The sequence below is a fragment of the Eublepharis macularius genome, chromosome 4 (assembly GCF_028583425.1).
Source record: "Eublepharis macularius isolate TG4126 chromosome 4, MPM_Emac_v1.0, whole genome shotgun sequence".
NCBI classification, from domain to species: Eukaryota; Metazoa; Chordata; class Lepidosauria; order Squamata; family Eublepharidae; genus Eublepharis; species Eublepharis macularius.
In genome coordinates this window covers 11,313,307-11,339,773 of record NC_072793.1, presented here as the reverse complement: position 1 = coordinate 11,339,773, position 26,467 = coordinate 11,313,307, and the positions used below count along the sequence as shown (strand labels likewise).

The 26,467-nt window shown below is 42.4% G+C and overlaps 1 protein-coding gene across 1 annotated transcript; it reads left to right on the top strand.

Moving 5' to 3' along the window:
* Positions 1-705: 705 nt before the first annotated feature.
* NABP2 (nucleic acid binding protein 2) lies at positions 706-23,242 on the top strand. Its single transcript, XM_054978875.1, has 7 exons — positions 706-773; positions 2,510-2,614; positions 6,139-6,277; positions 10,695-10,766; positions 12,358-12,439; positions 13,975-14,044; positions 19,152-23,242. The coding sequence occupies exons 2-7, from the start codon at positions 2,536-2,538 to the stop codon at positions 19,346-19,348; spliced, it is 639 nt and encodes a 212-aa protein (XP_054834850.1). The 5' UTR covers positions 706-773; positions 2,510-2,535; the 3' UTR covers positions 19,349-23,242.
* The last annotated feature ends 3,225 nt before the right edge of the window (positions 23,243-26,467 follow it).

Sequence of the window (26,467 nt, the reverse complement as noted above, 5' to 3'; positions counted from 1 at the left end):
CTAAAAATCCCTTTAAGTCCCATTGACATCTTTTCCTGCCATTTCCTTCACATACTTATTATTCCAGCATTGCGCCTACCCCTCCAAAATAGCTTAAAGATTTCATTTTCTTTTTAAAAGAGCAATATTTGATTCTATACTGAGACACATTTGGCTCTGAAGACATAGGCTGTGGACCCCAGACATAAGACTGATTTACAGCAATAGAGACCAATCTGCTTTTGGGAACTTTGTGGCAGGAAATGAACTCTGATTTGGCTCTACAGGTACTGAGTGTATCAGCATTTCCTCGTGAAAGAAAGAAAGAAAGAAAGAAAGAAAGAAAGAAAGAAAGAAAGAAAGAAAGAAAGAAAGAAAGAAAGAAAGAAGAGGCCAAAATCTATTCTCTTAATATTCTTTAGCTGCAAACAAATTATTATTTTGAGTGGCTATTCGTGCATGATTTTTGTGTGGCTATGGATGCAAACTTGGTCCAAGTCCTCGGTGCATAACGTATATTACAAAATAGATGAGAATTCTTAGGAGCAGCGAGTCAGAGAACAAGTACCCCCTGCTGACAAATTTAATGTGCACCAATCGGTGTCACTGTCGCTTTAACACTCCATCCCCTTCCAATTGGCTGAAAGATTGGAACATTCCTGCATGTCGAAGCACAGCGTTGTGCCGCGATTGGCTGCTCTGGACTCTGCAGGATACTTCCTGGAATGTCTGCAACCGAACGATCCACCAGGTCTCTTTCCCTGGAAAAGTGGTCGCGGACTTTCTTTTACCCCGTAAGTGATCAATAGCTTCAGAACTGTTAGTAAGCGAGATGTGAGATTTCAGTAAGTTCGTTGTTGTTTTGTGCCGGGGGGCGGGGGGAGTTTGCGTGAATGCTGCAGGACAGACAGAATCCATGTTCTCTATGAGGAAAGCTGTTCACCAGCACCTTTACTAAGTTGTTTCATTGTAGTCTGAACTCATTGTTTTCGTTCCGATTTAATATCATGATGGAGGAATGTCCTTTAGCGTTAGCAAATCAATCTCTGCTTCACTCAGAAGGGAAACATGCACCGCCCAAAATTTACAATGGGCTACCCTTGGTTTGCATTGATGTGAATGGTGATGGAGGATTGTATACAAACAATGAGGGATTTCCCCCCCTTACAGTGGCGTGGGATCAGAGCTGGTTTGATGCTTTGCCTTTTACGGGGCTTTGCCTTATTCTTTTGAAACCAGCTTTATACTAGTGATCGAGATTTTTGTGTACTGTGCTGGGGAAAAAACATGTAATAATTGTTGGTAGAAGGATAAATGGTTATATGTATCTTAAGTAAGCAATCTGATTATTTTTTAGGACAATGTAGAGGGAAGTTGTGATATTAATTTGTAAATTATGTTTGTGATTTCTAAATTCTCTGTTAATGTGGACTGCTGCAGGAGCATCTGAAATACCTCAAATGTATGGTACAAAATGGTGATATCTTTTGATTCGACTTTGATTCAACTTTGGTTGGACATTATAAAATTGTTCCTTGTTGAAAGGCCACTGAACACCATTTTCGTGTAGTGATGGACCTCTCCAGGGGCCTATATGGTAAACAGCTTCTAATAGTTACAGCCACCATACGGAGTTTCTGCTATGTGGAACTGTTTTTCAGCGGTTTCCATGCTGGACAGGGAAGGGAGTGTTAAAATAGTTCAAACAAGTATCTACCTAGTCTGTGGATGGTCAGTTCACATGGTGTACATGTGACACAGGTAATACAGGTTTGCGGAAAACCTGGACAGAAGTTCCTATTATTCCGTGGTGTAGAGAGACAGACCTGTACTCCTGCATGCCTCCCTAGAAATGTGGTCCACCTGTTTCTCAGGATATTAGACAAGATATGAAACTACACCAAGGCATGATGTGCGTGAACTTATATTTGGACTTGATGTGTGAAACCCTTGCCTGGTTAGCTGTCCCTATTTTGTAGCTATTTTAGAACATATCTTCTAGAACAGAGATCTGAGCTACATGGCTCTAATACCAGTATTTGAATTTCGTATATTTAAAAATTGTAGGAAAGAGCCAAGTTGATCGTAAGTTCATAACCTAATCTCCTTGACTTCTTATATTGTATTATTAACATACAGAACAGACACATTTCAAGTTTTAAAAAATTCTTCATTACTAAAAATGCTCTACATCCTGCATAAGTTTTGGAGTTGCGGCAGTTTCCCTCAGAGAAAGTGGGAGGAATCTAAATTGCATTGAGTTGACAAAATAATGTGATCAGTTGCATGTGACGGGTTTTAATATTCTAGTATTGGCAGCCAGAAACTGGATGGAAGAGAAGAATCTGCTTAGTAGAACCTTCCATAAATGAAGAGTATGAAACAGTGCTTTCTCCGTCAGTAGAAGATGGCACAAAATAAAGTTCAGAGTCTAAGATTAACAACAGCAAGGTTTTTTATATAGTGCAATACTCTTTTTGTTTTTTCTGCTGGCTGGTTTTAAGATGTTTTACAAAAACGGTTTATTCAGATATTGGAAATCAAAAGGCATTCAACATGACGACTGAAACCTTGGTGAAGGATATTAAACCGGGCTTGAAAAACCTAAACCTTATATTCATTGTACTGGAGACAGGTAAGTGTTATTGTTTTTTTAAAGATTATTATGGTTAGTTTTGGTTTTTAAAAACCTGTACAGAATAGATGGGAGGCCAGATAGTTTACTTATTTCATAAAAATCTTATTAAGATTTTTATAATCTTAATAATTTTTATTATTAAGATTCTATAAGTCAAACCCAACAGGAATTTGGAAGATTTCTCAGCAGATCTCCAGCAGCCTGGGGTGGAGTGGGGAGTGATTTGGTTTGAGGTAACAGTGTGGAGGGGAGGGTTAACTCTTATTATTTATTTGAAATATTTATGTACTATTTTTATCCTGCATTACAGGACTCAAAGTGGCTTACAAACTTTAAAATCACAGTATAAATACTCAAATGCAGAATACATCAAAACTTCAACTACTCACATCAAGACCTCAATCACTCACATCCCTGTTATTGCAGAGCTCAAACTGGCACCCAGGCCCTTCTTGATATCCCTTGGATGTCAAAAACTTCCTTCAACAATTGTAAGAAACCTCTAGAACCAGCAATTGAGGGTGAGGGAATTCTACACCCCTACAAAATAAAATGCCTACTGAGCCAAAGACCAATACAACAGTTGCAGGGGTGCATCTCAGACCCAACCATGTTGCCACTTGGGGAGGTAGTGGCAGTACAAAACACTGGGGAGGCGGGGTAGATAGATAAGAGATACCTTAGTTTTAGCAGCTGGTCCCAGCCATCACTTCCAGGCAGTGGCTGCTGTGGTAAAGAGGTCTAGGGCCAGTGGCAACTCTTAGTGCAGATCCCCACCCCCCAAAGGAGAGTAACTGGGATTATGCAGATGAAACTAGTTTGCAAGTTAAGGCAGTAAGAAATCTCTCCCTTCCCAGTCCCAAGTAGCAGGTCTTTATACCATATGTAGCAAAAGGAATGAAAGTGGAATTAAATAAGCCAGTAGTCTGCAGCGCAAGGTGGTCAGTATAAGAAAACAAAACCCTCTGGCCCAGAGCCAGTAGAAGCAGGGGTTAAAGTCCCAAGTCTAAAAGAACACCCCTGAACACTGCAGTAGTAGTACTCCCATTATTTCCCCCAAATAGTCCTAGTTCAGAGGCTGGGGAAAACAAGCCTGGAGCCTTACCAGACTTTACCTCTCTACTGAGTTTCCATAAAAGAGTTAGAAACCTGCTAGGGCACTGGTTTAGACTGAAGCCAAAGATCGAAGAAACACCACACAGTTATAGAGAGTATTTTGTTTATTATAAATGTGCATTATTAAAAGGTTATATATTGGGAAGTGTGTAAAAGGATAGACAAAACAAAAAAGATCTATCTAGACCTAATACTATACATATGCAGCAGAGTGTCTTGTCATTCTAAGCCATACTGGTAACTAATAGGTGTAACACAGCATTCTTAGTCAGCTTCAAAATCCAAGGCATGAAATAAAAAGTTATATAATCCAAGAGTGAGAAGGCATCCATACCTGAAGCGATTCATAAAGGTCCCAAAGAGGTCTCAAGTACGGGTGGGCACAAACCGGGAAAAAAACGAGCCATGAGGTCCGTGGTTTGTCGCATTTCACAAACTTTCACGAACCTGCCCTGGTTCGCAAACCAGTTTGTTTGGTCTGTGAAAACGTCAGCAAATCGTCATTTCTGGGCCAGCAGAGGTCTGCAAGGAAGTCCATCCCCTGTTGCCTAGGAAATTGATTGATCGGTGCCAGGCTGTTTGCAGTGATGAACCAAAAAACGAACCAGCCTAAAGTTCATGGCGGTTCATGAACCACGAACTGGCCTGGTTCGTCACGAACTTTGGTTCGTATTTCGGTTCGTGCCCATCTCTAGTCTCAAGGCAAAAACCAAAATGGACTTTTCCAATTTATTCCCAATTGCCTAGCAACCTGGGGGAGATCTCATTAACCAATCAGTGCCCTGTAATGATATGTAAGCTTGACACTCTGCAGCTATATCAAGCCAACATAGCATAACCATGAGCTCATACCATCAGTTCATGAGAACCACAGCCAGATCAGAGCTGAATTAGATATAACACTTGGCCTTGCCGCTAACCTTTGAGGCCTTTTCATTAGCACTTGTGCTACAAAAAAGCCCTTGTAGATTTGCCCTCACAATGGCAACACTTACCCATAATTCATACAGTCTCTGGCCAAGCAGGCCTGTTCTTTTCAGTCAGTTACCTCTGTAGTTGTTTCAGATCTCAAGTGGCATCTTGAAGTAACTATTTGTTCCATTAGGGGAAATGAGTAGGCAGGCAATATATTTTCTCTAGCAAGATAAAGGGAGTAATTTGGAGTTGAGAATATGACATGGGGAAGAAGTAGTTAAACTTTGGCTGATTCCGCACACATTGGATAATTCACTTTCGATGCACTTTATCAATAGTTTGAGGTGGATTTTTTGTTCCGCACACAAAAATCCATTCCAAATGATCTATAAAGAGGATTGGAAGTGCATTATCCAACGTGTGCGGAATCACTCCTTGTTTGCCTGATCCAGATGAGGGAATGACCCCCTCCACTGCTTTAGAAACACGTTGGATGCGTTCATGGATCTTCCAGTATATTTGTCCTTTCTGCACACTTGAGTAATGTGATACACAACCAAAATTAACCAAGAAAGGTGGTCTATAGGCTTTCTTCTGTTTATGGTCAAAATAGTGAGACTGTTGCACGAGTACTAATGGGGTGTGTGTAATAGGTACATGCTGATAAATAAGACTGTGAATTGGGTAAGCAGACAACCTCCCTTTATGATGACGTATATTCTGTTTTCTGTATAGTAGAATGTTCTGTGGATTCAGAAAAAGGTTGTCCTATTCTGACCACTGGGTGCTGTCAGTTAGCATTTATGTCAGCATATTCTCACCTCGTTTGTTAATGGACTCATGAAGCTGTCTTGTATTGAGTCAAGGTTACTGTTTATCCACTGTGATTGGCAGTGGTTCTCTAAGGTCTCAGGCAGAGGTCTTTTGCATCACCTTTTTAACCTGAGCCTTTTAATGGGAGGTGCCAGGGATGGAGCCAGAGACCTTTGTTATATGCACTTCAGAGCCAGTTTGGTGTAGTGGTTAAGAGCTCAGGACTCTGGCGAGCCGGGTTTGATTCCCCACTCCTCCACTTGAAGCCAGCTGGGTGACCTTGGGCTAGTCACGGCTCTCTGGAGCTCTGTCAGCCCCACCCACCTCACTGGGTATTTTGTTGTGGGGATAATAATGACTTTGTACTTTGTAAACTGCTCTGAGTGGGCATTGTTGTCCTGAAGGGCAGTATATAAATCGAATGTCATTATTATTATTATTGGGCCACAGTTGGTCCCTTTTACTTTGAACCTTAGTATTTGGTACTCTTTGGGGCCGTTTGTTGTTATGAGGCAATAAGGGCACACTTTCCTTTTTTCTATTTGTTTCTGGGGTAAAGTACAATGCGTCTAACAGCTTCTGTGGGCTGGGGTTGGGATGTAAGTATTGTTGCTTCAGCATAAAAACTGCAATGTCCTCTGAATCACATCAAATGATGGTCACTACTCCACTACCAGGCCGGGTAACCAAGACGAAGGATGGCCATGAAGTGCGGACGTGTAAAGTAGCCGACAAAACTGGCAGCATAAACATCTCTGTGTGGGATGACGTTGGCAACCTAATTCAGCCAGGAGACATCATCCGACTCACCAAAGGGTATCGATCATCCTTCTAATTGGAGTGGGACGGGTGGGGGAAGGGAATGATTTCTTTGGTTTAGCCGCAAGGCTGCTAAGAAAGAAGCAAGTGTAGCCAGGGCTTTTTTTCTGGGGAAAGAGGTGGTGGAACTCAGTGGGTTGCCCTTGGAGAAAATGGTCACATGGCTGGTGGCCCCGCCCCCTGATCTCCAGACAGAGGGGAGTTGAGATTGCCCTCCGCGCCATGTGGCGCGGAGGGCAATCTAAACTCCCCTCTGTCTGGAGACCAGGGGGCGGGGCCACCAGCCATGTGACCATTTTCAAGAGGTTCCGGAACTCCGTTCCACCACGTTCCTGCTGAAAAAAATCTCTGTGTAGCTATTTGAGCTCATTGAAATCACAGTGCATTTCTACCACAGTTTTAAAAACTGTGGCCCTATTCACAGTTTTGCGGGAGCAACTCCATACTTACTTCTGGTAAAGATTGGGCTGAAATGGTAGATTTCTGTCCTCCTTTCACCTCCATCTCTGCGTACGTGTGTGAAGGAGAGGGAGGAGGAGGGAGGGAGGGAGAGGGGATGGCTATTTTCCCTTAGCTGCCAAACTCTGCTGGTAACAGCTTTTTCAATGTGTGCTTCCTCTGCAGAATGAAGAAGACACTTTTAAGTTTAATTAATTTCTCCTCTCTGGATCACTGTAGACATTATGTGGCTTGGTCCTCGATCACAGCATTTAGAACAGACCACCCAGTCGCACACTCCCACCTCACCAACTCTTCTCCTTGAACACAGATTTTCTCTGTTAACCTTAAACACGGCTGTGTTGTCACAGATTTTAATATTGACCAATGCTCTCTCTTCAGCCATGGATTTCAAAACCTAGTTTGCATTCATCATGGCTTGATGGCTGGTCCAACATAATGGTTACTATGGTTCTTTTCTGTGGAGTAAGTCAAGATGGAGGTGGAATGGACTGCAGAGGGAAAAGCATGTGATTCTGCAGCTTATTCTCACTGGTTTAATCCTGGTAATAGGACAAGCTGCATCACATCTACAGTAGCCTTCCATGAGTAACATGGAAGGCTGAGTCTCTGATGTGCATGGTACTTTATTTTTTCCTAGTGGATACATCGAGAGTCAGTGTGTATAGTGGCTAGAGTGATGGACGAGGATCTGGGCAACCCAGGTTTGATTCCCCGCTCTGCCGTAGAAGCTCACCGGGTGACCTAGGGCCATTCGCATACTCCCAGCCTGACCTACCTCACAGGGTTTGTTGTGAGGAAAAAATGGAGGAGAGGAGAATAATGTAAGCTGACTTGGGTCCCCACTGGGGAGATAGGCAGGGTATAAATTAAGTAAAATAAATAAGGTGGGTAGCTTCGTTAGTCTGTCCGTAGCAGTAGAAAAGAGCAAGAGTCCAGTAGCGCCTATAAGACGTAACAAAATTTGTAGTAGAGTATGAGCTTTCGTGAAACACAGCTATCTGAAGAAGTGAGCTGTGGCTCACAAAAGCTCATACCCTACCACAAATTTTGTTACGTCTTATAGGCGCTACTGGACTCTTTGCTCTGTTCTAAAATAAATAAATTCACCATACCTACATGGGTGCGGCAGCCATGACATGTTTCGGCCATCTGATCTGTGTGCTTCTAAAAGGAAAAACTCGTGCAGCTTTTCCTGTGTTACAAAATACTTGCATTTCCTTCACTGAGAGGGTTGGCTGTCTAGGCCAAAATAACGGCTGAAGCTGCAATAGGTTCAAATGACCTATTTTAACTAGCTGCAATGCATTCTAATTTCTCTCACTTATAGAAAAAGACCAAAAAATACTATTTGGATTAGGTAAGCTCTCGTTTTTCGTAGCACCTTAACCAGCATAACTTTTTAAAGTCTGCATGATCGGTTGTGCAATTCTATATGGAATTACTCCAGTCATATTCCATTGATTTCAATAGGTGTAAGCTTGTGAAACTGTGCACAGGCGTATCCTGTTAATTTGTCTTTGAGCTAGTTTTTTCAGCAGCTATGTTTCTCACCAAACGTTTTGGATTTCAGTACCCTTCCCAGTTTCCCTGTCTGTGGTGGTCTGACTGGTTGAAGAGATGTCGCTTGGCAAAGTGGGAATTGTGAAGAGAACATTCATATTCAGGGCAGGATCAAGCATGTCACTTGAGGAGGGATAGAGATCAGTGCTGGTGTATCTCATTCCTTGCACACCATCTGTGGCACATTTATGTGGTGGCTTCTGAAAAAATACTGGAGAGCAGGGCTTTTTTTCAGTTGGAATGTGGTGGAATGGTGTTCCGGGACCTCTTGAAAATGGTCACATGGCTGGTGGCCCCGCCCCCTGATCTCCAGACAGAGGGGAGTTTGGAGCGGCACAGAGGGCAATCTCAACTCCCCTCTGTCTGGAGATCAGGGGGCGGGGCCACCAGCCATGTGACCATTTTCTCCAAGGGCAACCCACTGAGTTCCACCACCTCTTTTTCCAGAAAAAAAGCCCTGCTGGAGAGGGACCCTTTTCAGTACCTTCTCTATGCTTTGATTTAACGTTGTGACAGTGAAGTGATTACACAAGAAGTGGCAGTTCTTCGTTTTAGAGCATCTGCTTCTTTGCTTCTGAATACCAGGTGCTGAAAACAAATAGTTATTGCCTTCATGCTTCTCTGACGCTTCTGGGGGGCCACAGTCAGAAACAGATGGTTGGGTAAGACGGCTCTTCAGTCTGATCCATTACAGTAGTTTTTAACATTCTTCTGGATGGCAGCCTTAGCGTGTACAGAACCCAAGAGCACATCTGCACAGCAGCTTTATCACAGAACAAGGAGCACGTGAAGGAAGGGACTTCTTTTGCTTTTCATAAGCAAAAGGCAGCCATGTGTGCTGTAGACCTGCCAGCTCATATATTCCACTTCGGTTTGCTGACATATCCACACAAGTACATTACTGTGTCTGCAGTGCTTCGTGACTTAGAAGTGCATTAAAGGCATTTATGATCCCTTTCAAAAGCTTTGTGTGGGTTCCTTCTGGAGAGGTGGTTCTCATATTGTTAGGATTTACAGTTGCACCCACAATTATCCTGATGTCTAAAAATGTCCTATGAGAACGGCCACGAACAATGGTAGCCTCTAAGAAAGATGCAAGTATTTCTCAATCTCAGTAAACCTGTTTCTGCCCTGAGGGTAGTAATCTATATAAATCCATCCCACATAATAGTGCAAAAAACTTGGGGAAGTATAGCTGGGAAATAGTGTAGGAGTCCATGGCTCCTTAATCTTATTTTTGCAAGGCTTACAATAGGGACTTAGATAATTTACAAGAGTGGAGATTGTTTGGAAACATGCTTGTGGTAAGAGCATTTTGTAATTGTGTGCAGCACCGTCCCCACCTGTCAAAATAACCAACAGAGGCAGACCGGCCATTGAGTTTATGGGGAAATTTTCCAGTGGGCCTCTGAGCTAGAGGGTCGGTTGCTGGTGGCCTGTTGTCAGCCCAGCCAAGACCCAGCAATTCTTCCGACACCTCAGAGGCTATTCATTCAAGTCAGCTCACCCATTGTCTCCTGTACTGCTGTCAGCTTGAAGGAAAAAGCAGTGGATGAGCGAATGCTTGTTGCTGGCTCTGCTGAGCCCCTGTCGCATTGGCGTAGTGCCACAAGGGCTGCTCAGCTTGGCTTGTTCCAGGGCATTTTGTTTTCCCAGTCCTCTCCTTATAATAAAACATGCATTCTGGATGCATAGCCTGGTATTTTCAAGCTGTAACTATTTCATGTAGGTAAGTAGGCACAATAAAATAATAGCATTTTTCTAAAAGAAATATTTAACTATCCTGTTGCTTTGTTTAAAATAATCCAGAACAAAGTGCAGTGCTGGACCCATGATTTGGTGAACCATCTGGCCGTGGGCCCCTTAACCTGAATGATGTAGATTGGGCAAGCAGGAATCTCCCACTCGGAGCACCCATGAAGTTCAGAGTGAAAATGCAGCCTTGGTAGAAGAGTGGAGGATCCTTTGCTAGGCTTGAAGCCCGGGCAAATGAACAACTGTGCCATCCTCTAGAGCCAGCCCTGATGAACTGGGTACTTGTTTGTTTCCCAGCATTTTATGTCCTGCTGATTTCATTGAGACTTAAAGCATACTTGCTGTGCAATCCTAAGAAAGTTACCTGTTGACTTCAGTGGAATTAGAAGGGTGTTAATTCTGCCTAGAATGGCACTGTGAACCGCACTTCAATTGCATGCATTATTATACAAGACAACGGAAGCTCAGTCGGCTTAAATCAGAAGCCAAGCAGACTAACGTGTAGTACAGACAGAAAATAGCGACCCATGCAATGTTCCAAGAGCATCCAGAATCAGATGTTTCTGAGTTTAGTATATCTTCCATATTCGAGGGCTTTTGTGCTACTGACATTAAACATGGCTTTCTTTCTATCCAGATATGCATCTGTTTTCAAAGGTTGCCTGACTCTGTACACTGGACGTGGAGGAGATCTACAGAAAGTTGGAGAGTAAGAGCTATAGCGTATCCCAAGGTTGCTTTCTGGGGTTGGGTTAGGTGGGCTTGATAGTTCAGATGCAAAGCCTAGCTTTCCCAAAACAATAGTTTTGTTCCAGAGAGATTTCTACCCTGAAATCATTGAAGCAGCTCCCCAGATTTCCAGGGCAAATATATATCTTTGGTGTTTACATGATGGTAAATACTTTAATATAGTTGGTAAAGATCTTGAATCTTGAGAGACTGGTGTGGCTTTGGAATAATAAAGCACCATAGCCAAGGAACAAAGGTCTAGAACCATTGTTGTTATTTAAAACATTTGTACGCTGCCTTTCTACTCAAATAGGCTCCCCAAGGCAGTGAACATTAAAAAATCTAAAACAATATTTTAAACAATTAAATTTAAAATAGCATAAAAATAATTCAGTAAGAACACAAACACACAACACCAAGAACAGGGAGGAGGGCCAATAACAATTATTGGGGGTATGCCAAACAAAACAAAAAGTCTTCATCCGCTGGCGGAAGACAGCAGTCGAAAGGGTCAGGCAAATCTTGAGGAGGGAGTTGCAACATTTTGGCGCCACGACTGAGAAGGCTCTTCCATGGGTCGCCACGCATTTAGCCTCAGATGGCAGGGGGTGGAGAAACAAGGCCTCTGAAGACGACTGAAGTGAATGGGTAGGTTCATTTGGGAGGTGGCAGTCTTTAAGGAATGCTGGCCACAAGCACATTTAACTGAGCCTGGAAGCAAATTAGGAGCCAGTGTAGATGGAACAAGACTGAAGTGATATCATCCCTACAAACCACTCCAGTCAGCATTCTGGCCACAGCATTCTGTACCAAGGGAACTGCCATCCTAAGCAAAGCTATACCACCTGCTTAGCCTGCCACTGCAGTTCTGCAGGACAAATGCTTCTCTGTTTTGTGGAATAGACCTCTCAAAGTGTCCCTTCACATTTTGACTGCATTCTGAGATACTTCCCCTTATGATTTAGTCCCATATTTCCCAAAAATGGTTCCATGAAAAATCCTACAGTCTAATGTTCTTGAGTTTTTTCTTTCTTCTGCTTGCACCATGCCGCTTTCTTCATGTGGGTCACCTGTACAAACGAGGGCTGTGGTGCGTGTGTGGAACTGGAATCAGGTCTTCGAGCACATTCTTGCCTTTAACAGAATTCTGCTGGGAGAAGTTGCATAACAGTTGCTGCCCATCTCTCTGTTGCTCACTTTCCTTTTTAGTAATGTGCCAGATACTGCTATTCTGACAGCTAATCTGACAGCATAGCCTGAATAAATTTGCCTGTTGTCAGGTTTTGGTTCTGGGACTTTGAGCATGTGACTTTTAAAAAAGGAGGGAAAAACTCTGTAGTGCAGACTATGGCCAACTTTTTTAGTTCTACTGATATCTGCCAAGTCCAGGCCTAAAAGAGATCTGAAACATGGGCTATTTTCAGGATTAATATCACTGCTGCTATTTAACCTGTGATACCTGTACCTTGCTGCTCATAGTACTGCACACCTTGCAAAAAGCGAGAAAGGAGGTGTGGTCAATACATCCACCACTTTGCTGACCACTTCATCTGCAATCTCTCCCACCACAGGTTTTGCATGGTGTATTCTGAAGTGCCAAATTTCAGTGAGCCAAACCCAGAGTATGTGGCCCAACAGTCACAAAACAAAAATGTGAGTATAACAGGATTGTCTTAACTGATGCTGGCAAGCAACATAACTTGGGCTCAAACTGTGGGAGTATCTGATGTTTCCATGCGTTTCCCACTCCTAGGGCTGTTCCTTATTCGGCCACAGGGTACCTTTTTATATTCTTTTGCCACAGGAAAACTGGCTACTCTGAAATCTCAATTTTCCTTCTACTACTAGAGCCATGCAGTAGACATTTTTTTCATTTGATTCCTATTACCACCCACTTCTACTTCTCCTGTCCTCTGTGCTCCCACACTTATTTATACTTTGCGACAGCTTGCTGATAGATTTACCAGGCCTGAGCAATGAAAGTGAAAAGGAAGCTTTGGAATAGCAACACCAAAGAGCAACTCTTTGGGAAGCTTGTCCAGAGATTTACCTGGTCCACAATTTAGGGAGGGCATCTGAGCCTTTAAGAGTAGCATTTTAGGTAGAGCTTCATTGGGTATGGCTTTTTTCCATCATGGTGCTACAATGAGAGGAAGAATGTACACATTGAACATTCCTTTTCAGCAGTTCTTAAAGATTCAGGATCCTTTCAGGTTATGGATTTGGCAACTCTACTGATTCCAGGGCAAAGCTTTAGGGCTCTACCTTCTGAATAGTCTGTTTGTAACATCCATCGTTTACCCTCTTACTTTCCTTCTCCTCTGATCCTGTTCTAATTCGATTGGTTTCCAGTATGCATTTGAGAGACTGCCACCATCAGGAAGGCTTCCACACTTCTATTGTCAGGGCTTTTTTTTCTGGGAAAAGAGGTGGTGGAATTCAGGACCACACAATGATGTCACTTTGGGATGTCAGGACCACACAATGATGTTACTTTGGGATGTCAGCTGGAACAAGGGGGGAGTTTTTTAAAGTTTAAATTGCCCTTGGCAAAAATGGTCACATGGCCGGCGGCCCTGCCCCCTGATCTCCAGACAGAGGGGAGTTTGCGCTGGCAGTGCGGAGGGCAATCTCAACTCCCCTCTGTCTGGAGATCAGGGGGCGGGGCCACCGGCCATGTGACCATTTTCAAGCGGTGCCGCAACTCCGTTCTACCACGTTCCAGCTGAAAAAAAGCCCTGTCTATTGTGCCATATAATATGCAAGACAGAAATGTCCCAGAGGACATTCTTATAAAGGGATCAGAACTGCAGTATAGTGGAACAGTCCAGGAGGGAATAGGATTACAGCCGGTTGCAATGTTTATTGTTTGTATCATCTTGCTTCTACTGCACCGTCTTGTTACAAAAGTAATCCACTTCCCACATTTGTTACATTATATCAGCCCTTTTGACAGTTTTCTGCTTTCATAGTTTCCTAATTTCTGTGACCCTTGTCCTCTTGCATAGTTACCAGGGGTCCGGTGCTGATTGAATTGTTTTCTACATTTTTGTAGAGAAAGAATCACCGAGGCTTTCCAAAATGAAGTAACTAAAATAAATACTTTACATTCTCATAAAAAAACAGCTGCATCGAGGGAGCCTTTGCTTTTGGCAGAATATGTGAGTAATCTTGATTGTCTTCCTCAGATGCAGAATGACAATTCAACACCTGCAGCCAGCCAAACCACACCGGGTCCCTCCTCCTCATCTGCAGCAGGTAGGCAGCCCCTTTAGCTAAGCAGACTGAGAGCCAAGCTACAAGTGATGCCTGACACAGGTTGGACACTTGAGGGAAAAAGTGGGGGGGGGGTTCACTTCCACATAAATAGTACAATAGAAGAAAAAGAAGTGAGAGAGGCACAGTTGTGGGAATACTCGTAATTTACATATATTTTCTCAATTACAAAATCCACAATCGCTATAATATTAGCGTTCAAATTCCCAGTCAGAATCAATCTTGCACCACAATGGATAAGTACATAGTTCACAACGATTCAAGCTGTAGTATGATACGTTGTAGGCATTCGGAGTAAATGGCTATGCCAAGGGAACAGTAATACCATACAAAGTTCCAGTTGAGATCAATCCTAGACCACAATGGGTAATTCTACAAGTCAATATGTAACACGTTGCCAAGGGACAACGATCAGAACAGGTGAATGGTAAAGTGGATAGATGGCAACGAGTACGAGCCGGCAGTCTTTCTTCGCTCGTTTCAGACCAAAATGTCTTTCTTCAGGCCACCATGTCTGAAATTAACAATACACAATAATACTGCAAATGTCGCGTCAATGGCACAAAAATGTTACAAAATCACACGCCATACATTTACTTACATCAAGAAGAGAAATAATTAGTTCAATTCGATCGCCATACCACATAAGTAGCTCCATGTATTTTCGAGTGAAGTTCCAAACCCTCCCATTCCATTTAACAGTACTCCTTAATTAATTAATTGGAGCACACCCAAACAAATTAATTAGGGTCCCATTGCACTTATTCCCACTCAAGGTTTATCCATTACAGACAATACATACATTTTTAATAAATTGTCGAAGGCTTTTGGTGCTACACCTCTGAAGATGCCAGCCACAGCTGCTGGCGAAACGTCAGGAACTACAATGCCAAGACCACGGCAATACAGCCCGGAAAACCCACAACAACCATTTTTAATAAATATTTTTATAACAGTTTATATAAATAATCCTCCTGAAATTGCAAGGTCTCTTCACAAGGAAACTTACAAATGGGAACCAGAGTGAAAGGAGGGGAAAGAAAAGGAAGAACAGGAGGGGGGGGGGGAAGGAACGAGAAGGAGTTGTTCAGAGAGATATTTAATTGTTTAAAGGAGCCTGTGTAAATCCATATATTCATAAGAAGGAAGAAAAATCAATATCATGGTTGAGACCATGAGGAATCATAGTATTTAACCGGAAAATCCATCTAATTTCGGCTTGAAGTAGAGACTTGAGATGATAGCCTGGTTTTGGTATGGTCTCTAAGACTGAAAATTTAAAGGTTCTATCATTTAGATGTACTGACTAAAAGTGTTGGTACAAGGGTGTGTCCAGATTGTGTTTTTTAATTCTTGAAATGTGGTCTTGAATACGGAGGCGGACTGGGCGAGTGGTACATCCCACATACAGGAGACTGCAGTTGCACAGAAGGAGATAAATGACATTAGGGGTGTTACATGTGGAGAATGACCTGGAATAAAGCGGTTTACCCGTGAGGGAATAGGAGATCTGTTTCAAATTAATACAGAGACTACATACGCTGCAGTGACCACAGGGGAAATGCCCCGTTGGAAGATCATTCTTTTCCGTCCCTTTCCTAAAGTCAGAGTACACCAACAAACTTTTGCGGTCTCCTATATGTGGGATGTACCACTCGCCCAGTCCGCTTCCGTATTCAAGAGCACATTTCAAGAATTAAAAACCACAATCTGGACACACCCCTGTACCAACACTTTCAGTCAGTACATCTAAATGATAGAACCTTTAAATTTTCAGTCTTAGAGACCATACCAAAACCAGGCTATCATCTCAAGTCTCTACTTCAAGCCGAAATTAGATGGATTTTCCGGTTAAATACTATGATTCCTCATGGTCTCAACCATGATATTGATTTTTCTTCCTTCTTATGAATATATGGATTTACACAGGCTCCTTTAAACAATTAAATATCTCTCTGAACAACTCCTTCTCGTTCCTCCCCCCCCCTCCTGTTCTTCCTTTTCTTTCCCCTCCTTTCACCCTGGTTCCCATTTGTAAGTTTCCTTGTGAAGAGACCTTGCAATTTCAGGAGGATTATTTATATAAACTGTTATAAAAATATTTATTAAAAATGTATGTATTGTCTGTAATTGATAAACCTCGAGTGGGAATAAGTGCAATGGGACCCTAATTAATTTGTTTGGGTGTGCTCCAATTAATTAATTAAGGAGTACTTTTAAATGGAATGGGAGGGTTTGGAACTTCACTCGAAAATACATGGAGCTACTTATGCGGTACGGCGATCGAATTGAACTAATTATTTCTCTTCTTGATGTAAGTAAATGTATGGCGTGTGATTTTGTAACATTTTTGTGCCATTGACGCGACATTTGCAGTATTATTGTGTATTGTTAATTTCAGACATGGTGGCCTGAAGAAAGACATTTTGGTCTGAAATGAGCGAAGAAAGACTGCCGGCTCGTACTCGTTGCCATCTATCCACTTTACCATTCACCTGTTCTGATCGTTGTCCCTTGGCAACGCGTTACATATTGGCTTGTAGAATTACCCATTGTGGTCTAGGATTGATCTCAACCGGAACTTTGTATGGTATTACTGTTCCCTTGGCATAGCCATTTGCTCCGAATGCCTACAACGTATCATACTACAGCTTGAATCGTTGTGAACTATGTACTTACCCATTGTGGTGCAAGATTGATTCTGACTGGGAATTTGAACGCTAATATTTTAGCGATTGTGGATTTTGTAATTGAGAAAATATATGTAAATTACGAGTATTCCCACAACTGTGCCTCTCTCACTTCTTTTTCTTCTATTGTACAGGTTGGACACTTGTCAGGTTCCCTCAAGTTTTGATGGGAAATGTAGGCGTTCTGGTTTTACAGCTTGGCTCTCCATTACAGCTGCAAGACCAGGATGCCTACATTTCCCATCAAAACTTGAGGGAAGCTGACAAGTGTCCAGCCTGTGTCATTCATCACTTGTAGCTTGGCTGTAAGCTCTCCGAAGTGAGCGGTGCCCATATTGACTTCTTTAATCATAAGCAGGTGGGAGGATTTCTTGTCTTGCTGTATTCTTTAGCCTACAAGTGCTGCAATATATGCCCATGGCCTGCAAGCACTCTGTGCCTCTCTGATTCCTACATGTCTAGTCAGTTCTATGCAGAGTAAGATGTGCCTCATTGTAAATATATTGAGAATCCTGATGTTAGAAACTTGATATAAGTAAGAACTGGGGACATCTAGGGCCTCCTTCCCATAAAACAGATTCATGCAGATCGAAAACTAATGCAGCAGAGAGAAAGCATCTACCTATTATTTTAGTAGTTGTGTGGGTTTTCTATTTGCACCGAGCTTTTTACATAGGAGAACATTCCAACGTGTTCCTTCACATGCAGTATGACATGGTACAGTTCTTCCTACCTACCTTGGTCCTCATTCTCTTATGTGTGTAAATCAGGCAAGATAGCTTGACTTTGTTCTAAACTATGACACTGAACCACTGCAAATTTTAGGCAAATGACTCCATACCCACGTGTTTTTTAATTTTACATTTTAACAGAATGCCCATAATTTAAGTATCAAGAACAGCAATATAGCATAAAGATAATTGATAGAATAGACTGTATGGTAGATAATATTAAAATATAGGCAAAAAGGCAGAATTATTACTGTCAGGATCGCACGATGATGTCACTTCTGGGAAGTGACATCATCATATAGGCCATGGCCCCAGGAGTGCTCCTATACTCCATAGGCCCGATTCGGGCCAAAATCAGCCTGGAATGTGCTGCTGCTGTGCAGGAGAGCACTCCCCTGTCCGGCAGCAGCCTGATCCAGGCCGTTTTGGGCACAAATTGGGCCAAATCCGGCATGGATCGGGCTGGTAATGGCCTGGATTGGGCCTGAATAAGCCTGGAACAGGCCACTGCCATGCGAGGGAACCCTCTCCTGCCCTGCAGTGGCCCGATCCTGGCCATTTTGGGCTGGAATTGGGCTAAAATGGGCACAAAATGGCCAAAACAGGCCTGAAACAGCCCAGATCTCCCTGGAACAGGCTGCTGCCATGTGGGGGAACGCTCCCCCGCTCAGCAGTTGCCCAATCCTTGCTGTTTCGGGCCCAAAATGAGTCAAAATGGGCACAAAATGAACAATACAGGCCCAAAATGTCCTGGATCAGGCCCGAATCAGCATGGAATGGCTGCTGCCGTGCGGAGGGAACCCTCCTCCAAAATTGGCCCAAAATGGCCAAAAGAATTCTTTAATATACCCAGTCTTGTGGGTATTTTTAAGAGCCCTGGTTATTGTTAAGTGAAACATAACTAAAAGGTAATGATAAATGTAGGGGAAATAAGGATTCTTTCATTTTTTAAGATAAAGAGTAGAAATACGTTAAAATCTTCAACAGTACTTTTTCTTAATACTCTTAAAGGTTATGACAGTTAGTTACATTAAGTAATAAACATTATTGTTAATAATTGTTATTGTTAAGAAAAGGAAAGGATTAGATGGAACAATAAAGAAATAATGCATTTTTTACTCTAGTTATTTTTTTCATTACTAAGATAACGAGTAGAAATAGGTTTGAACTTTGAACATGTTGTTTATTTGGAAAAATATACACTAAACAGGCTTAGTTATTATTCCAATTACTATTCTAATATCTATAAAGGTTATGACTTTCGTACTCTGTATTTTAAAATCCTTGTAGCACACACCTTTATATTTGTCTTACTTGTTCCCTTTTTCCCCTTTCTTTTTCTGTACTCCCTTTTTGTTTTAATAAAATAAAATATATTTATAAAAAGAAAAGAACAGCAATATATCAACAAATGTTCTGATCATATTTTTCATTCCAACATTCCACATTTATTCTCTTTTCCAAAACTGTTTGCTTGTTTCTCTCCCTTCACAAGAAATTGAGTATTCAATAGTCTATATAAGTCAGCATTTATTTAAAATATATTTTCATCCAGTTACTGCATTTACTAACAAATTTAGAACTACTGATCTTCCATATTAACTACAGTTTTTAATGCATCCCAGTCTCTATGGCTTCAATAATATTTCTCCTTTTCTTGTTTTTAAGCCTCTGATAATCAGAATGGCAATGGATTGATTACCCCTGGCAGCTCCACACATCCACCAAGTGTCCCCACCCATCCGACAAGCGGTCGCATCACCCGAAGTCAGCCCAACCACCAGAGCGGGGGGTCATCGGGAACAGGTTCCTCCTCCAACCCAGTCAGCAATGGTAAAGAGACTCGGCGAAGCAGCAAGAGATAATGGGTGTAGGACTGGAGGGTGACTCTTCCTCTACCACCTGATTGTTCCCTTTTTACCTCCTACTGACCTACTCTGAGGCAAAGCAGCCAATATTGAGGAGAAGAGATGGATACTAGGCTGGAGCACAGACTGTGAAACCAAGTTAAGGTTAGCCACTGAAATGTACTTTTAACGTGTGATGCTGAGCACTGCGGGAGGAATATGGTCTTCAATACATTTATATTTGTATTTCATGGAGAACTTGTACTTTTCAGGACTACCCATACACGTATACTACATTTTAGTTCTGTGCCGGAAATGGGCACGATCACCCATCTTTGTCTGAATGTTTTCTTAACTACCGCTTATCTTCTCACATCATGTTCCTGTCCAATTGGCACGTGTCCTTAAATTTTGCTCCACTCGCACTTCTACAGTCCTTAAAATCATTTACTAACATGATAGATTCAAAGTGAAGTTTGTGAAACTATCCTGTACTGAGTGGTTTTAGGGTTCTGAATGAAAAGGCCGCTATGCCTAGCTCTCACGGGATATCTTTACATGGGAGGGGGGTACAGCAAGGCACACGACAACATTTTTGCCACCTTTTCCAAGCCAAGCTAACACTGGCTGTCTTCAAATGGCCCATAAGATCACTGTTGCTTTTCTTCCCAAAGGTATTTTTGATAGCTTGCAGCATCCTGTGGATAGGCTTCTACCGAGAAAATGTTAGATTAGAAGTCTGACGAAACTCACAAGAGCAGATTTTAAATTGCCCTGAAAAACTAACATTATAATTGTTGTTTTTAGATTAGATTAGACTGTATGTTTTTATGACAGTAAACTTCGGCTTGACTGGCATTACATTTTACTGGGGTCAGATGGTTGCTGGGTCTAGGGTTGCCATCCCCCCTGCCCGGGGTAAGGGATCCCCTGATCCCCCCCCCTGCGCCCACTTACCAGGCCGGCGGGGGGGGGCATGCAGAGAGAGAGCAGACAGCGGTGGCAAGAGCAGGCCACTCTCACTGCGGCCCCGGCGGCCTGCTCTCTTGCCACAGCCGCCCCTGTGCAGCCGGCACTGGCAAGGACAAGGGGCGCGGTGGCGGTGAGAGAGCGAGCTGTGGTGGCCATGGCCTGCTCTCTCGCCACCGCCGCTGCTGCCTCCTCACCCCTTGTCCCTGCCGGTGCAGGCTGCACAGGGGCGGCCGCAGCAAGAGAGCAGGCCATGGCCACCACAGCTCGCTCTCTCGCTGTGGCCACCGCTGCCCCTGTGCAGCCCGCACCAGCAGGGACAAGGGGCGTGGTGGTGGCCGCCCGCTCTCTCTGCCCCTCCCCAGTGCGCGTGACATTGTCTCGCAGGGGTGCCCTTTGACCCTGCATGATGACATCACTCCCAGAAGTGATGTCATCACGTGCACCGGGAATGCGTGTGTGTGCAAAGCGTGCGTGCAGCCCCGACATCAAGAGCAGTGACAGGGTAGGAGCCAGCGTCCCAGTCTCCCGCTGGGAGACTTGAGGGACCTGGCAACCCTACACTAGTGGCCAAAATTGTGGAAACCTTTTGGAAAAAGTGTATTTTTAAGGTTTGATAGCTCATAACACCACTTTTTTGGGGAGTAATACCATAAAATTATATATCAATGGAAAGATAATTTAATCAAGAATGTAATGCAATAACTTTTATGAAGGAATTTTTTTTAGAACAGTAGTTATAAAGAAGAAAATTGAAATGCATAGAAAAAATGAGTTATACAACAATTCTCATCATATTCAGTTAATACTTAGTTGGGTAACCTTTTGCTTTAATTACGGCCTTACAACGCCTTCCCATGGAGTGAACCAAGTTTTTTAGTTCTGGAGCTGTTATAATGTGAAACCACGACTGAGTTATTGCTTCTATTAATTGCGGTTTATTGCTGGGTTGCTTCTCACTAACCAGTTTCTTTAGTCGGCTCCATAGATTTTCGATGGGGTTAAGGTCTGGGCTATCCCCAGGCCATTCCAACAGTGGAATATGATTATCTTGAAACCACTTTTTGCACCCAGCAGCAACATGACATGGAGCTTAATCTTGTTGAAATATAAATGCTTCATTATCTTGGAAAAGATCACGTGTGGAAGGCTTCAGTTTGGGCTCAAGTATTTCATTTATGTATTTTTGGACATTTATATTGCCATTTATCACGCAAATTCTGCCCACACCTTTTGATGTCATACAACCCCATATCATAACACTAACTGGGTGTTTCACAGTAGATATAATGCAATCAGGATGCAAATCTTCTTCGATTCTTCTTCTCACGTGTTTTATGCCATCACTACCAAACGGAGATTTTGGTCTCATCACTCCAAATAACACTGTCCCATTGTTCCGCTGTCCAGTTAACATGGGTTTTAGCCCAGTTTAATCTTTTCAACCTTTTTTTGAGAGATAACAATGTTTTTTTGTGTGGAATTCTAGCATTAAGACCAAATTCCTCCAGTCTGCGCCAAACAGTCCTTGCACTCAACTTCACATTGAATTGCGCCATTTCGTTCTGTATACACCCCGATGATTTTCTTCTGTCACCTAGGCTCAGTCTCTCAATTCTTCTATCATCCCTTGCTTGTGTGCACCTTTTCCTGCCTTTACCAGTCTGGTTTTGTAGTGACTGACTTGCCTTATACCTCTTCAAAAATTTAGAAATGCCACCTTTGGTTAAGTTTCCACCAATTTTGCTTCTAATTTCTTCATAACTGTAGCCTTGTTCACTTAATAGTACTATTTTACATCACTTTCTGGGTGACCAGTCAACTCTTTGTGCCATTTCTTTAATTTTATTACGTTTTACAAGCTCACTAAATGAAAGAACACAAAACCGACCAACCAACCTGATACATTCAAATGAAGAAAAGCTACTTCATATCAACCTAAGCAAGTTGTGCTTCCTTTTCCTGGTTATTTGGCTATAACATTTGATAGAATACAGATAATTGAACAAACTTTGTTGCATTACATTCTTGATTAAATTATCTTTCCATTGATATATAATTTTATGGTATTACTCCAAAGAAAAGTGGTGTTATGAGCCATCAAACCTCAAAAATGCACTTTTTCCAAAAGGTTTCCACAATTTTGGCCACTAGTGTAGCTGGGTCCCTGGCCCTACCAACCCGGAACCTGTGCTGCCATCTTTGTTCTTCTTTGGTGCTAGGCCCTCAGAAATGATGCGTGTTCTCTCTGACCTTGCCATGCTTGATGTGAAGAAAGAATACTTCCCGTACTCCCCTGAGACATGACAGATGTTTTTGGAGCATCCTTAGTTCATGAGCTCCTCGCTGGCCAGGCCTCCACCTCCACTGGAGAAAAGGAAGAGACTGTTTTAGGCAAGAGGCTCTGAGGACCCTCAGAAAGCTATAGCAGTTAGCAGCCTAGAAGAACACATGCTATGGTTTGCGTTGTGGACTTGTTTTAAACACTGAGAATAGGATGAGATTTTAACACTGAAATGCTTGCCAAAGTGTTAACATAATTCGTTAAAAGCCAATAAAATGTTTTACATTTTTTGTCATTGTGGTTCTATGGCTATAAACCAACCCTATTTAAGAATATTTTAAAGGCTGTTTACTTATTTGCTTGGGCCTTGTTTTCTCCGTTCCTGTGTCTGTGTTCTTTATTCCAGAATATTAGCATGAACTAATCGGGAAACAGATTGTGGTGGTGATGTTTTTAAAAAAAACATTACATTTGTCTCATCTGATGTGGCTACTTGAATGTACTATCAACGAATGTTTTGAGAATAAATACTCCTATCTTCCTTCTCTTCTTTAGCCTGCAGATCTCTTTGATCAGAGGAAATGGGTCGTAACTGAATAAATTGTGTTGTTAAATGAACAAGGGTGTTGTTGCTTGGGCAAATAAAGTATTTCATAGAATCATATGAGGGTTACATCATATGTGAAACTTTCCACGCAAAGATTAATCTGTATTCCTAAGCCTTTGGCATCCGCTGTATTCAACCATGTACCCAGGCTGAAAAGATCTGTCTCTCTTTCATGGTAACAGCTGGAGTTATGAGAGACTGCTGTGGGGAAAGGAACAAGGGAGAGATCTGCAACTGCTGGCATCTTCCGCTGATGGATCACTGGATCCAATCCACTGGATCTAGGAATTCCTTTGGAGCATTGTGAGGAATGCTCTGTTAGCCCACATAGGGATAGACAATTACTATGTTTGTGTTTTTTATATAAGTATTTTATTGGTTTTCTCATAGAGGAAAAAGGGGGATAGAAAGGAAAAGGACATCATAAAATCTGTTTGAGTCAGCAGTCTACTTATCTACATATTTCACCTTACCAATCATTTAATTTATTAGTAGCAAATTATAATACTGCCTTCATGTGGTTACTACATTCAAGTCTTTATATTTGTTTTTTATCCAGTTGTAAAAAGCGGTCCATGGGACAGCAAAATCTTCTTCCATTTGTCCTTTCATTAGTGAGACAATTACTATGCTTATTCAAGGGCCACTCACAGGACCACCACTGATGGGATCTGTTAAAATTGCTATTGCTTCGGGAGCAGGGAGAAGCAGCTGCCGCCATTTTGCAGTAGGTACTAGAAGGGGTTGGATGCCTTTGCTACTACGGGAGAGCATTTGGGGGTTTGTAGGAAGTGGCAAAGTTTTTGCCCTGCCCCCCACATTTTAAAGTGGCCCACGAATGGGTTTTTGCCTGAACACTCCCCAGAACGAAAGAGCTGTTGCTGCCTGGTAAAATATAACTAGTACTACATAACTTGGGAAATCCGTCTTCAGAGACTGTGTGTGAAGGCAGAATTCTGTTGCTGTGCTAGATAGCCTGTTCATTAATGGTCGGCTTCTGGGGCAGATAGGAGTTGGGAGAGGGTTGTAAGGAAGAGAGCTTCTGCTGTATGAAAGGGCCTCCTCGGTGCCTGCATTCTCCACAGCTTTGGGGAAGTGATCATAGACATTAGAGCCTGAAAATGCAAAAATGGCTTCCTTGAGAACTGCGTTTTGGGATAGTTCTAGTTATATTGATACGGTTGCAAGACCAACTGGTCTTTCCAGTGTCACTGTGGATCACAAATGTGTTTTTATTACCTTCAGCTCAAAGCATCACTACTGTCTTCTGACAGTTGTTATCCAAAAGTAACAGAAGCATGTGCAGAACAACAAATCCATTCAGGAAGGGGATGACAATCTTATTTGCACATGTATACTCAAGTACCTCCTTTGAAACTGAGCTCACAGAAATATTACATAGATTATTTGTCCCACAACCTTCTATGTGTTAGCATGTTCTCCAGTGCCTTGAATTCTGATGTTAGTTTTCAGGTATAATTTCATTGAGTTCTGGAATATTGGAGAGGATCTCAAACATACTGCAGCGTTCTTTAAGCTGCAAGTACAGTAGCTGCCAGTACAGAAGCTGGCTGAAGTGCACTTAGTTTAACATGATCAACTTGAGGTTGTTTGAGGTTTCTGAAGTGGTTATCTTGTTCTTCATAACCAAAAGAAGCATTTTCAACACTGGAGGTATGACTTGGATGTTTAATTGTTCCAGAAATACAATCAAGGCCCTGGAGTCTCTTTCATGTGATACTTATTTCAAATAATATGTCATCATGCTGCAACCTTATGCCACAGGAAAATCTTGAAGCTGTGTATATTTCTGGTGATTTTTTTACCTCTGCCTGTATTTTGCCACAAGCTGATCTTGCCAGAGTACATACCTGCAATTATGGCAATCTCTCCCCACCAAACTTGCTGTCACAGAACCCTTGTTTGCCTCTAGCCAACCTCCTCATTGCATGGTTCACGGTGGTTTCAAGATAAGATGGGATGTCCCCAGATGTTGCTTTAGAAGTTCACCATCAATGATGCAGAGAAAAGGACAGCAGATTCCAGAAGTACTAAATCTTTTGTTTTAATTACGATGCCAGAAATTCAAGTGATTTAATTTTGAATATTTTTTTCCTTAACCGTATGACAGAATTCTTTAATAGTTATTGTTCATAGAGGTTCCTCAACAATGGAGTCACATTCCCATCACCTCCACAGATTTAATCCAAGTAACCATTGTTTGGCATATATAGCTGGTCTGAAGTCTTGTGTGGTACTAGCTCTTGATCAGCAACTACTCTCACAATAGCAATAAGGTTATTCCTACATTTTGCCAGGCATGAGCCTCAATTGTAATCTTCCCTTGATTTATTATCCACATTTGTTTTTTTACCAGTGTCAGCTCAAATGCTTTCCAACTTTAACATACTGCTGCAGTATTTTTTTCAGTCCTTTATTCCATTAGAAACAAGTGCAGACACAGTGTTTTGCTGGAAGAGCTTGCACAAAAACTGTAAGGGGTGTTTTGAATCTCTAAATAGCCACTTCCTCCCACTGGGTAATTTGCACCAATACTACATCCAATAGGTTTGCTTTGAAATGTCTTTGGGGGATGTATCGTCGAAGGCTTTCACGGCCAGAGAACGATGGTTGTTGTGGGTTTTCCGGGCTGTATAGCCGTGGTCTTGGCGTTGTAGTTCCTGACGTTTCGCCAGCAGCTGTGGCTGGCATCTTCAGAGGTGTAGCACCAAAAGACAGAGATCTCTCAGTGTCACAGTGTGGAAAAACCCCACCCCTCCTGAGTAGATACAAATGACCTGCCAACATCTTTTCCACACTGTGACACTGAGAGATCTCTGTCTTTTGGTGCTACACCTCTGAAGATGCCAGTCACAGCTGCTGGCGAAACGTCAGGAACTACAATGCCAAGACCACGGCAATACAGCCCGGAAAACCCACAACAACCATCGTCTTTGGGGGAATTTGAAGACTTTTGCTTTCTGTGGCTCAATTACTCCAAGAAGGCTTGCAGTGTAGAACTCTGTCTCCACTCAGACCTGTTTCATTTTCTTCCTCAGGTACATGAGCGGCTTAATTTATTGGGGCTATGGGTGTACTAGTGGTCTCTTTACCAGCTGTTTCATTGATTGAAAGACCTGTAGTTCTCTCTCTGCAAGAGCAACCCTTCCATTTTTGCTGGCAAACTCACTGTGTTCCACAGCAGAATATTCTCCTTGAATATTTGCTGTTACAAATTTCAGGAGAGCTCCTTTTTGCTTTTAAATATGGTACCTGA